The 13,485-nt window shown below is 44.7% G+C and overlaps 1 protein-coding gene across 1 annotated transcript; it reads right to left on the bottom strand.

Moving 5' to 3' along the window:
* Positions 1-1,146: 1,146 nt before the first annotated feature.
* LOC138845759 (olfactory receptor 7A17-like) lies at positions 1,147-11,072 on the bottom strand. The gene is made up of 2 exons (XM_070059327.2): positions 10,158-11,072; positions 1,147-1,197 (listed from the first exon to the last, which is right to left on the bottom strand). The coding sequence occupies exons 1-2, from the start codon at positions 11,070-11,072 to the stop codon at positions 1,147-1,149; spliced, it is 966 nt and encodes a 321-aa protein (XP_069915428.2).
* Between the last annotated feature and the right edge of the window lie 2,413 nt (positions 11,073-13,485).

Here is a 13,485-nt window from a genome sequence, read left to right as displayed (position 1 = left end):
ATGATTATCTCAATAGATGCCAAGAAAGCATTTGATAAAATACAACACCCGTTCATGATGAAAACTCTAAGCAAACTGGGTTTGGAAGGAACATTCCTCAATACAATCAAAGCAATCTATGAAAAACCCACAGCCAACATCCTATTGAATGGGGAAAAGTTGGAAGCATTTCCACTGAGATCTGGCACCAGACAGGGATGTCCACTCTCACCACTGCTTTTCAATATAGTTCTGGAGGTTCTAGCCAGAGCTATTAGGCAAGAAAAAGAAATTAAAGGGATACAAATTGGGAAGGAAGAACTCAAACTATCCCTCTTTGCAGATGACATGATTCTTTATTTAGGGGACCCAAAGAACTCTACCAAGAGACTATTGGAACTCATAGAAGAGTTTGGCAAAGTAGCCGGATATAAAATCAATGCACAAAAATCAACAGCCTTTGTATACACAGACAATGCCATGGCTGAGGAAGAACTTCTAAGATCAATCCCATTCACAATAGCTACAAAAACAATCAAATACCTTGGAATAAACTTAACCAAGGACGTTAAAGATCTCTAAGATGAAAATTACAAAACCTTAAAGAAAGAAATAGAAGAGGATACCAAGAAATGGAAAAATCTTCCATGCTCATGGATTGGAAGAATCAATATCATCAAAATGTCCATTCTCCCAAAAGCAATTTATAGATTCAATGCAATACCAATCAAGATACCAAAGACATTCTTCTCAGATCTGGAAAAATTTGTGCTGAAATTTATATGGAGGCACAAGAGACCTCGAATAGCTAAAGCAATCTTGTACAACAAAAACAAAGCTGGAGGCATCACAATACCAGATTTCAGGACATACTACAGGGCAGTTGTAATCAAAACAGCATGGTACTGGTACAGAAACAGATGGATAGACCAATGGAACAGAATTGAAATACCAGAAATCAACCCAAACATCTACAGCCAACTTATATTTGATCAAGGATCTAAAACTAATTCCTGGAGCAAGGACAGTCTATTCAATAAATGGTGCTGGGAAAATTGGATTTCGACGTGCAGAATCATGAAGCAAGACCCCTACCTTACACCTTACACAAAAATCCACTCAACATGGATTAAAGACCTAAATCTACGACCTGACACCATCACATTACTAGAGAACATTGGAGAAACCCTTCAAGATATTGGCACAGGCAAAGAGTTTCTGGAAAAGACCCGGGAGGCACAGGCAGTCAAATCCAAAATTAACTATTGGGATTGCATCAAATTGAGAAGTTTCTGTACTGCAAAAGAAACAGTCAGGAGAGTGAAGAGACAACCGTCAGAATGGGAAAAAATATTTGCAAACTATGCAACAGATAAAGGGTTAATAACCAGAATCTACAAAGAGATCAAGAAACTCCACAAAAACAAAACCAACAACCCACTTAAGAGATGGGCCAAGGACCTCAATAGACATTTTTCAAAAGAGGAAATCCAAATGGCCAACAGGCACATGAAAAAATGTTCAAGGTCATTAGCAATCAGAGAAATGCAAATCAAAACCACAATGAGGTTCCACCTCACCCCGGTTAGAATGGCTCACATTCAGAAATCTACCAACAACAGATGCTGGCGAGGATGTGGGGAAAAAGGGACACTAACCCACTGTTGGTGGGAATGCAAACTGGTCAAGCCACTATGGAAGTCAGTCTGGAGATTCCTCAGAAACCTGAAGATAACCCTACCGTTCGACCCAGCCATCCCACTCCTTGGAATTTACCCAAAGGAATTTAAATTGGCAAACAAAAAAGCGGTCTGCAGCCTAATGTTTATTGCAGCTCAATTCACAATAGCCAAGACCTGGAACCAACCTAAATGCCCATCAACGGTAGACTGGATAAAGAAATTATGGGATATGTACTCTTTAGAATACTATACCGCAGTAAGAAACAACGAAATCCAGTCATTTGCAACAAAATGGAGGAATCTGGAACACATCAGGCTGAGTGAAATAAGCCAGTCCCAAAGGGACAAATACCATATGTTCTCCCTGATCGGTGACAACTGACTGAACACCAAAAAGGAAACCTGTTGAAGTGGAATGGACACTATGGGAAACGGTGACTTGATCAGCATAGCCCTGACTGTTAATGAACAACTTAATACATTATCCCTCTTAGTAGTTTTTTTGTCTGTTCTACTTAATATGACTGGTTTAATTCTGTAATTAATACACAGTTATTCTTAAGTGTTGAAATTTAACTGAAATGTGATCCCTGTTAAACATAAGAGTAGGAATAAGAGAGGGAAGAGATATATAATTTGGGACATGCTCAAGCTGACTTGCCCCAAATGGTAGAGTTAGAAACATACCAGGAGACTCCAATTTAATCCCATCAAGGTGGCATGTACCAATGCCATCTCACTAGTCCAAGTGATCAATTTCAGTTCGCAATTGATCATAATGAAAGGACTAAGAGTCAAAGGGAGCACATAAACAAGTCTAGTACCTGCTAACACTAACCGATAGAATAAATAAAGGGGAGAGTGATCCAACATGGGAAGTGAGATACATAGCAGACTCATAGAATGGCAGATGCCCTAAATAGCACTCTGGCCTCAGAATCAGCCCTAAAGGCATTCAGATCTGGCTGAAAAGACCATGAGAGTATTTCAGGCATGGAAAGCCAAGACACTCTGGCAAAAGATCTCTGTGAGTGAGATCTCAGTGGAAAGAACAGGTCTTCAAAGAAGGAGGTACCTTTCTCTGAAGGGAGGAGAGAACCTCCACTTTGACTATGACCGTGTCTAAACAAGATAAGAGTCGGAGAACTCAGAGGGCTTCCATAGCCTTGGAAACTCATGACTGGAGCATAGGGAGATTACTGATGCCATAGACAGGAGTGTCAATTGGTAAAGTCAACAACAGGAGTCACTGTGCACTTACTCCTCATGTAGGATCTCTGTCCTTAATGTGCTGTGCATTGAGATTTAATGCTATAACGAGTACTCAAACAATATATTTCACTTTGTGTTTCTATGGGGGTGCAAACTGTTGAAAGCTTTACTTAATGCATACTAAACTGATCCTCTGTAAAAAAAAAAAAAGAAAGAAAGAAAAGAAAAGAAACTATCAACTCCCAACTTGACTCTCACTGGGATTAAACATGACAATAGGTCTGATCTGATTTCATCATCATTAAAAAAAAATCATCTATTATTTTTCACTTTATGTTTCTGTGTGGGAGCAAACTGTTGAAATCCTTACTTAATGTATACTAAGCTGATCTTCTGTATATTAAGATAATCAAAAATGAATCTTGATGTGAATGGAAGGGGAGAGGGAGTGGGAAAGGGGAGGGTTGTGGGTGGGAGGGACGGTATGGGGGGGAAGCCATAGTAATCCATTATTCGTACTTTGGAAACGTATATTCATTAAATAAAAGTTAAAAAAAAAAAAAAGAAACTCCACATCAACAAAACCAACAACCCACTTAAGAGATGGGCCAAGGACCTCAATAGACATTTTTCAAAAGAGGAAATCCAAATGGCCAACAGGCACATGAAAAAATGTTCAAGGTCACTAGCAATCAGGGAAATGCAAATCAAAACCACAATGAGGTTTCACCTCACCCCGGTTAGAATGGCTCACATGCAGAAATCTACCAACAACAGATGCTGGCGAGGATGTGGGGGAAAAGGGATACTAACCCACTGTTGGTGGGAATGCAAACTGGTCAAGCCACTATGGAAGTCAGTCTGGAGATTCCTCAGAAACCTGAAGATAACCCTACCGTTCGACCCAGCCATCCCACTCCTTGGAATTTACCCAAAGGAATTTAAATTGGCCAACAAACAAGCGGTCGGCATATTAATGTTTATTGCAGCTCAATTCACAATAGCCAAGACCTGGAACCAACCTAAATGCCCATCAACGGTAGACTGGATAAAGAAATTATGGGATATGTACTCTTTAGAATACTATACCGCAGTAAGAAACAACGAAATCCAGTCATTTGCAACAAAATGGAGGAATCTGGAACACATCATGCTGAGTGAAATAAGCCAGTCCCAAAGGGACAAATACCATATGTTCTCCCTGATCGGTGACTGTCGCTCCCCGTCTTCGTGGGGGAACGACACAGGACCCTGCGCTGTTCTTTCGTCTGCTCGGCCCTCCCCGGGTTTGCTGCTGGTTCTTCCCGGGTTGGCTACTATCCCTTCCACCTCCGTGGAAGGGCAGTTCCCCCTAGCCACATTCCCCACTTCCGCAGGGGAGCGGCACACCGCCGGCCGGCTTTCTCGGGGGCTGCACGGGTTCCCTTAGATGTTCCCCATAGATGTTCCTGGTGCATGCCGTCTCTCTCCTCCTTTATAGTCCTCCTCCGCCAATCCCAACTCGGCTGAGTACGCTGCTCTCCAATCAGGAGCAAGTCCTACAGTTAATTGGTTGAACTGGAGGCAGCTGTGCGGAAGCTGTTTACTTCTCTCCCAGCGCCATATTGTGGGAGAGCAGATGCATAGAATAAGTCCTAATTCGAGTAACTTAGTCCAGTCCGGATTGCTCCCCACAGATCCCCCTTTCTTTTTATTTTTTGGCGTTGATACGCGCCTGTCTTCGGTGTCCCGCAGCACACACTCTGCTGTACTTGCTAGAGTTGCCACAGGCTCTTACAAGTCCTATCAATCAGGAAAACCGAATCCGGGTCCTCTCTTCGCCATTGTGAGGAGGTTTTTAGGCGCTGATGCGTGCCTGTGTTCGGTGCCCTGCAGCGCATGCTCTGCTAGAACTGCCTGCAGGTGTTTACAAAACCTATCAGGCAAACCGAATCCAAGCCTTCTCATTGCCGTATTGTGGGGGAGACTTATTAGTGTTGGTTTGTGCCTATCTTCGGTGACCTGCAGCTCATACTCTGGTCGAGCTTTGCTGGCGCTTACCGCCTTAAATCAGGCAGACCGAATCCAAGCCTCCTAATTGGCATGTTGAGGGGAGGCCTTATTTTTCTCTATTTCTCTATCTCCGGGCATTTCTATTTCTCCCATTTTACTTCTGTCTGCCAACATTCCTATTTCTCTTTTACTTCTAAACTTCTGTTTCTCTTATCCCCGCAGCTTTCCGGCACCTCGCCCCGCCGGCGGGTTCCCGGCTCTGCGCCGCTTCAGCCCGCGCGCCTCTCTCATCTGCGCAGCTTCCCGGCTTTGCGCGGCTCGGCTTTGCGCGCTCCGCGGTCTCCACGCTTAACCCTTTCGCGTCTGAACCACGGCCTACGCCAGCGTTCCCTATCTATTCACGCCCCGTGCTCTCTCTGCACGCGGCGGCTTCCGCGAGTAACACAGCGTAGCTTGCGTCTCCGCCACTAGGATTCAATCTAAGTTCCCCGGGCTAGCCTGGCGAATTCAACCCAGCGTACGTCTCCGCCCCACGATTTGGCTTCCCGTCCTTTGCTCCCCGGGCTAATCAGACGGATCCCAATCTGGCTTACGTCTCAGCTTCTGGCTTCAACTTTTCGCCCCCTATTCCCGGGCTAACTTGAGAACCCCAAAGTGGCTTTCGTTTCCGCCTCGGCCTGCCCCCCGCGGCTTCAATTTCCCTAACACTTTTCTCTACCCGGTGTGTTTCCCCAAGCTTTCCTCCAACGATATTCCTCCCTCATTTCTCCTGGCCTCTCCCCACAGTCCGCGTCCGAGTCTGTTTGTTCTAGCTTTCACTTTCGCTTTCGACCTTAGAGATTTCTCCCAGCTTCCCCCCGTAGTCCGTATCCGAGTCTATGCCTAGGCTTTCAATAGCTTCTTCCGGCTCCTTTTTCGTCCGGCTTTTCCCTAGGCTGTTTGCTAGTCTCTCTCTCCGATATTTTCCCTAGTTCTTCCCGTTTCTTCCCTCCTAAGTTTTTTATCCGTCCTAGGTTTCCTATCCGAGTCACGGCACCATTATGTCGCTCCCCGTCTTCGTGGGGGAACGACACAGGACCCTGCGCTGTTCTTTCGTCTGCTCGGCCCTCCCCGGGTTTGCTGCTGGTTCTTCCCGGGTTGGCTACTATCCCTTCCACCTCCGTGGAAGGGCAGTTCCCCCTAGCCACATTCCCCACTTCCGCAGGGGAGCGGCACACCGCCGGCCGGCTTTCTCGGGGGCTGCACGGGTTCCCTTAGATGTTCCCCATAGATGTTCCTGGTGCATGCCGTCTCTCTCCTCCTTTATAGTCCTCCTCCGCCAATCCCAACTCGGCTGAGTACGCTGCTCTCCAATCAGGAGCAAGTCCTACAGTTAATTGGTTGAACTGGAGGCAGCTGTGCGGAAGCTGTTTACTTCTCTCCCAGCGCCATATTGTGGGAGAGCAGATGCATAGAATAAGTCCTAATTCGAGTAACTTAGTCCAGTCCGGATTGCTCCCCACAGGTGACAACTGACTGAACACCAAAAAGGAAACCTCCTGAAGTGAAATGGACACTATGGGAAATGGTGACTTGATCAGCATAGCCCTGACTGCTAATGGACAACTTAATATATTATCCCTCATAGTATTTTTTTTTGTCTGTTCTACTTAATATGACTGGTTTAATTCTGTAATTAATATACAGTTATTCTTAAGTGTTGAAAATTAACTGAAAGCGGGCGGAGCCAAGATGGCGGAATAGTGAGGGCGCGCACCGATAGTCCGGGAAAATTTAGTTTAATAAAAGGGGAGTTACAGTAGCCGCAGAAAAAAGAACCCGGAAAATACTGCAGGGGAAACTCTTCTGGATCCAGTGGCCGTGAATCGGAGGACCTACTGGGAGAACAAGGTCGCCCACCGCGTGGAAGCCAAGCTGCGGGACCGAGCCGCAGAAGCCCAAGGGTCTGCACGCCAGTGCTCGAAGGGGAGTGCATGCCACACAGACAACAGCGGGGAGACTTGGGACGCTCAGGGCTCCGAGTCCACACATCGGCGCTGGAAGGGGAGGTGAGCTCAATAACCCGAGACATTGGTGGGGAAACGGGGGTCAGAATCTAGAGGGGGGCCGGAAAGTGCAGCAAACTCACTACCAGAAAGAAGGAAAAAAAAGCTTCGGGGTTTCTCTTCCCCCTTTTTTTTTTTTTTTACAGAAGATCAGTTTAGTGTACATTAAGTAAAGATTTCAGTCGTTTGCACCCCCATAGAAACACAAAGTGAAATATACTGTTTGAGTACTCGTTATAGCATTAAGCCTCAGTGTACAGCACATTAAGGACAGAGATCCTACATGAGGAGTAAGTGCACAGTGACTCCTGTTGTTGACTTTACAAATTGACACTCCTGTTTATGGCATCAGTAATCTCCCTATGCACCAGTCATGAGTTTCCAAGGCTATGGAAGCCCCTTGAGTTCTCCGACTCTTATCTTGTTTAGACACGGTCATAGTCAAAGTGGAGGTTCTCTCCTCCCTTCAGAGAAAGGCACCTCCCTCTTTGAAGACCTGTTCTTTCCACTGGGATCTCACTCACAGAGATACAGAGATCTTTTTGCCAGAGTGTCTTGGCTTTCCATGCCTGAAATACTCTCATGGGCTTTTCAGCCAGATCCGAGTGCCTTTAGGGCTGATTCTGAGGCCAGAGTGCTATTTAGGACATCCGCCATTCTATGAGTCTGCTGAGTATCTCACTTCCCATGTTGGATCACTCTCCCCTTTATTTATTCTATCGGTTGGTGTTAGCAGATACTAGACTTGTTTATGTGCTCCCTTTGACTCTTAGTCCTTTCATTATGATCAATTGTGAACTGAAATTGATCACTTGAAGTAGTGAGATGGCATTGGCACATGCCACCTTGATGGGATTGAATTGGAATCCCCTGGTATGTTTCCAACTCTACCAATTGGGGCAAGTCAGCCCGAGCATGCCCCAAATTATACATCTCTTCCCTCTCTTATTCCCACTCTTATGTTTAACAGGGATCACATTTCAGTTAGCTTCAGAACAATTCTCCAGAGCCCCATCCCAGCCTACAGAAAGTTATTTCATTAAACTATTTTAGGAGTCAACATCGTGGTGTAATAAGTTAAGCTGCAGTCCAGGATGCTGGCATGCCATATGGGTGCCTTTTCAAGACTTGGCTCCTCCACTTCTGATACAGCAGCCAGCTAAGCACCTGATAAAAGCAGCAGGAATTGGCCCAAGTACTTGGGCCCCTGCTGACCATGAGGGAGACCTGGATAGAGCTTCTGGCTCTTGGCTTTGGCCAGACGCAGAGTTGGCTGTTGCATCCTTCTGGAGAGTGAAACAGTGGATTGAGGATCTCTCCCTCCCTCTCTCTCTGTAACTCTGAATTTCAAAACAATGATGGCTGATTTTGCACCAAAGGCCAATGTATACAATAACCAGACTGAATAGAACAGGCAGAGATCACAAACATATGAGACCTGATTGCTTTGGTATTGTTTGGTTCATGTATTGGAAGGCAACATTTATAAATGATGTGTTGCTCCAGGTCACTTCAGTGCTGGTGTTATGAAGTTGTGACGTGGAGACTGCCTTTGAGGGAATCAGAGCCATTGAAAGAATGGAAACATCTGAACAAGAACATGGGTGGTCCCAACTCACGTGGCTGGATCAGCAACCGTGTTCTCTGTGAGTCACAGTTGAGGGGATCCCTGAGCATGGAGGGGAAATGAGTGGGTGGGAACGATGCTGTTCACTCAGCCCCACATTCAGCCCCTACAATGGGAGACAAGGGAGGGAGGTTTCCTTTTGCTGATGAGGGGAGTCGAGTTCAGAGGCAGCGCTGAAAATTTTTGGCAGAAACAGTAAGAAAATTCAATGCAATGACATAAAACACATCAACCAATCAATCAACCAGAAACTATGTACACAAAACAGTGAAATACAATGACATCACAATGCTACCTATGATTGACAGCCTGGCTGCCTTTTATTGAAGGTCATTTGACTCTTGCTCATACCAAGACAATCTACATTTCCAAACTTCTCTCTCCTTGGCACCTGTACTGGAGGATGTGAGTGTGATGAGCTACCCTGAAGGAATAGACTCAGGTTGTTCCAGTGACTGAGTCTTGCACTGCAGATCCTATGATGGTTCCAGGAGCAGGAAACCCGGTGCCCACACACGCAGCACGCTGGTGCTGGAGTCTGCGGTGTCTGCAGCAATCCTGCAAGGTCAGATGCAGGCAGGGAGGGGGGACAAAGAGCAAACTATGATCTGATGATTTGTTCTACTCTGAAGTTGCAGAAATGGCTTCAATGCCAAGGGTAGGTGCCCACAGGACCGGAATAGCACCTTTAAGTGTTTCACTGTAATGTTGATTTAAAATATTTTCTTTCAAAAATAAACTACTAACCTAAAAAATATGTCATAAGCATGGTATTGTGATTTGACAAGAAACTGCTTCTCAGAAATACACATATTACACCACAAGAAATGTGGCTTTTTGATTGAGTTATTTTATAGAAAGCTTTTATTGAATAAATATAAATTTCATAGGTACAACTTTTGGATGATAGCAGTTCTTCCTTCCATATCCACCCTCCCACCTGCAAACCATCCCATCTCCTACTTCCTCTCCCATCCCATTCTTCATTAAGATTCATTTTTAATTATCTTTATATACAGAAGATCAACTCTATGCTAAGTAAAGATTTCAATAGTTTGCACCCACACAGACACACAAGTATAAAGTACTGTTTGAGTACTAGTTTTACTATTAATTCTCATAATAGAACACATTAAGGACAGAGGTCCTTCACAGGGAGCAAGTGCAAAGTGACTCTTGTTGTTGATTTAACAATTGACACTCTTATTTATGGATGTGTGTCTTTTTGAATTCTTCATACTTAATTGCATAAGGAGCAGGTGCATTGCAAAAAGAAAAATACAATGTAACTCAAAGTTGCTCAACACCACATAAACTAACTCCTCTTTCACCTCCATTTTTCATGAAATTTTTTAAGCACCCTTTTATTTCAGGAACAACATTGGTAAGAAAACTGGAAAGGAAAATTGGAAAGAAAATACATTGAGATAACACTAAGCACAACAGGTCAATCGTTGAAAATGATAATGTGATTAAAAAAAAATACAGAGGACATACTAAGTGAGTTCTGTTCCTCCAATCTGATCAAAGAATCCCATTGTCTGGTCTGAGGCTTGAAACCCTGAAGTCCTAGACTCTTCTTCAGCTCCAATGCCATGGGTTCCTCTATGGCTCACGGACCAAGAGTCTTTTCAGAGCCCTCTTCATGTCTGTGTTCCTCAGGCTGTAGATGAAGGGGTTCAGCATGGGGGTGACCACTGTGTACATCACAGAGGCTGTGGCAGTGGAGGCTGAGCTGGGGGCTGCACCAGCACTGAGGTACACACCTATGCTCGTGCCGTAAAATAAGGAGATGACAGAGAGGTGAGAGGCACAGGTGGAGAAAGCCTTATCCTTCCCCTGAGCTGTTGAGATTGCACGGATGGAAGAAATGACCTTAGAGTAGGAGTACAGGATCCCAGCCAGCGGACCCCCAGCCAGCAGGACAGCAGCAAAATATAAGACCAGATCATTTAGAAAGGTGTCAGAACAGGCGCTGTGGATCACCTGATTCACTTCACAGAAAAACTGGGGGATTTCTAGGTTTGCACAGAAGGACAGCTGCAGCACCAGGAGGCTGTGTAACAAGCCATGCAGGACAGTGATGATCCAGCACATCAGGACCAGCTGCACACAGAGCCGGGGGTTCATGATGACTGTGTAGTGCAGAGGGTGACAGATGGCCACAAACCTGTCATAGGCCATCACAGTCAGGAGAAAGTCATCCAAACCTGCAAAGGCTATGAAAAAGTACATCTGGGTGATGCAGCCTGCATAGCTGATGGCTTGGCTCTGCATCTGGATGTTCACCAGCATCTTGGGGATGGTGGTGGAGGTGAAGCAGATGTCCACCAAGGAGAGGTTGGAGAGGAAGAAGTACATGGGCGTGTGGAGCTGGGGGTCTGAGAGGATGGCCAGGATGATGAGCAGGTTCCCAGCTACAGTGACTAGGTACATGGAGAGGAAGAGCCCAAATATGAGGGGCTGCAGTTCTGGGTCCTCTGAGAATCCCCAGAGACTGAATTCTGCAAGGTGTGTTTTGTTGCCTGGTTCCATGTGGTGTAAGTCACTAAAGAATAAGAAAAATTACATGAGATAGAGTGACAGATATAGATATAGATATTGATAGGTAGAGGATAGATAGCTGATAGACATCTGATAGATGATAGACATATGATGGATAGATGATACAGATAGATGACAGATATATACATAGAAACATAGATAAATACATAGTTAGATACATGAATTATAGAAATTACATGGACATTAGGGAAGCAAAGTTTAAAAGTCTCATGTGCCCCTGCATCTGGCAGCATCATAACACTGAATGTCTCTCCTTTTAATTCATGCAAAACTGGTAGTCAGAATGCAATTATGGACTTAGGAATAAAAAAGGTAGAACACAAAACACTTGATAGAAAAGGGCTAATATTTTGAAAAATTGAAAAGCAAAATCATAACAATTAAATGGAATCAACAACAGTCACTAATTCACCATCATATTGACAAATACCTGCAGAGAGAACATAACAGCAAGATGTTTTGGGCTAGCAGGTTAAGCTACCACCTGCAGCACCAGCACCACATGTGCGCACCAGTTCAAGCCGTGGATGCTCCATTTCCCATCCAGGTCCCTGTGAATGTGCCTAGGAAAGTAGCAAAAATGGCCAATGTGCTTGGGTCCCTTCACCCACATTAGAGACCCGGATGTAGTTTCTGGCTTCTGACTTCAGCCTCAACCAGCCCTGGCTGTCGTAGCCATTGGAGGAGTAACTTACTGAATAGCAGGTCTCTTTCTCTCTCTCTCTCTCTCTCTCTCTCTCTCTCTCTCTCCCCCTATCTCTCCCTATCTCTCCCTCTCACTCTTTCTCTCTTTCTCTCTATTTTTGAAATAGAAAAAGACTTTTCATACTAGTTGAAGGTGTATCTTAAGGTATAGTTTATCTTGTATCAACTTTTGTGGACTCAATTTTTCTTACAGAAGATAAAGTGGCCGGCATCGTGGCTCATCCTCCGCCTTGCGGCACCGGCACACCGGGTTCTAGTCCCGGTCGGGGCGCCGGATTCTGTCCCGGTTGCCCCTCTTCCAGGCCAGCTCTCTGCTGTGGCCAGGGAGTGCAGTGGAGGATGGCCCAAGTCCTTGGGCCCTGCACCCCATGGGAGAACAGGATAAGTACCTGGCTCCTGCCATCAGATCAGCGCAGTGCGACGGCTGCAGTGCACCAGCTGTGGCGGCCATGGGAGGGTGAACCAACGGCAAAGGAAGACCTTTCTCTCTGTCTCTCCCTCTCACTGTCCACTCTGCCTGTCAAAAAAAATTTAAAAAAAATAAAATAAAATAGAAGATAAAGTGATCCTTAGTTAAATGATGGGTGACAACAAACTCTACAGGAGGATGCAAAGTGACACATGACTTTTGACTAATAGGAACTCCAAGGACATCTAGTTGCAGGAATAATTGAATGAGAAAACAAGTTGGAAACACGTATAAAGCAAATGATCAACACTAAAAAATCAGAACACCCTTCTATATTTAAAAACAGTGTGGGGGGAACATAGGAAGATTTACGTTTATTTCGCAATAGAAAATCACAAATTTTTCCAACCCCTAAATAAAGCTACCAGGGTACTTAAGGAAGGGGGTGGAACATAGAACTTAAAGGCACATCCATTTTGGTGCATATCTGTTGCAAAATATGCATTTCTTTTTATTAACTTTTTGATCAACTCTCATAAACACGGAGGGAAAATTTTTACATCATGATTTTCAAAATTTCCACACCCTGAATTCATTGTACTACAAAAGCTTTGGAATACCCTTACATATGTACAGGAAACAATTTAGTGGAATTCAAAAGGTAGTGAAAATTTGCTAATACTTTCTAAGAAGGATGCAATAAAAGACGGGACTAATAAAAGACGGGACTGCACTAAAGGAATGACTTGCACAGTTAATGAGAGAGTGAGAGAATGCAATTAATGAGAGAGAGAGAGAATGCAATTAATGAATTAGGCTCAAGAAGTTCAGCCTCAAGGCATTGACTTGCAGTGAGGCCACTGTAACCTATCTGGTTTCACCTAATGATGAATTCTTCATTGCTCATGCAAGTGTCCAATGTGAGACAAGACATGGAGACACGTGTGGCTCATAGGCATACATTGCAGTGTCACTCCTGCTGGCACTTCTCCATTCTGCATTTTTCTTCTCAGTAAGGAGCATTCAAATATGCCCCTCTTACAAACAGCTCTGGGGAAGGTGGGGACTGAGTGTGGGACGCAGTCCCAAGAGCTGGAGCTGGCATTTTCCCTCAATGATCCATTTAAATACAAAATTTCTTATACTTAATTCTATTTTCCTGAAAGCACTTTATTTCCCTGCTACTGTCTTATAGTTGGATTCCCCACACCATTAGCAATGCCACTGCCTTGCGCAGTCTGATGCTTTCCAGCAACTCAGTTATCTAGG

Source organism: Oryctolagus cuniculus, chromosome 16 (assembly GCF_051225735.1).
Source record: "Oryctolagus cuniculus isolate XC-2025 breed Fujian yellow rabbit chromosome 16, ASM5122573v1, whole genome shotgun sequence".
Taxonomy (NCBI): Eukaryota; Metazoa; Chordata; class Mammalia; order Lagomorpha; family Leporidae; genus Oryctolagus; species Oryctolagus cuniculus.
The sequence above is the reverse complement of the archived record's forward strand: the minus strand, read 5'-3'. Positions and strand labels throughout refer to the sequence as shown.

Excerpts from the sequence above, each read along its gene's own strand:
- LOC138845759 (XM_070059327.2), bottom strand. The coding sequence starts at position 11,072 with ATGGAACCAGGCAACAAAACACACCTTGCAGAATTCAGTCTCTGGGGA. Across the intron at positions 1,198-10,157 it reads GGGCTCTGAAAAGACTCTTG|AAACTCTTTGCCTGTGCCAA; the intron begins GTCCGTGAGCCA and ends GGTCTTTTCCAG.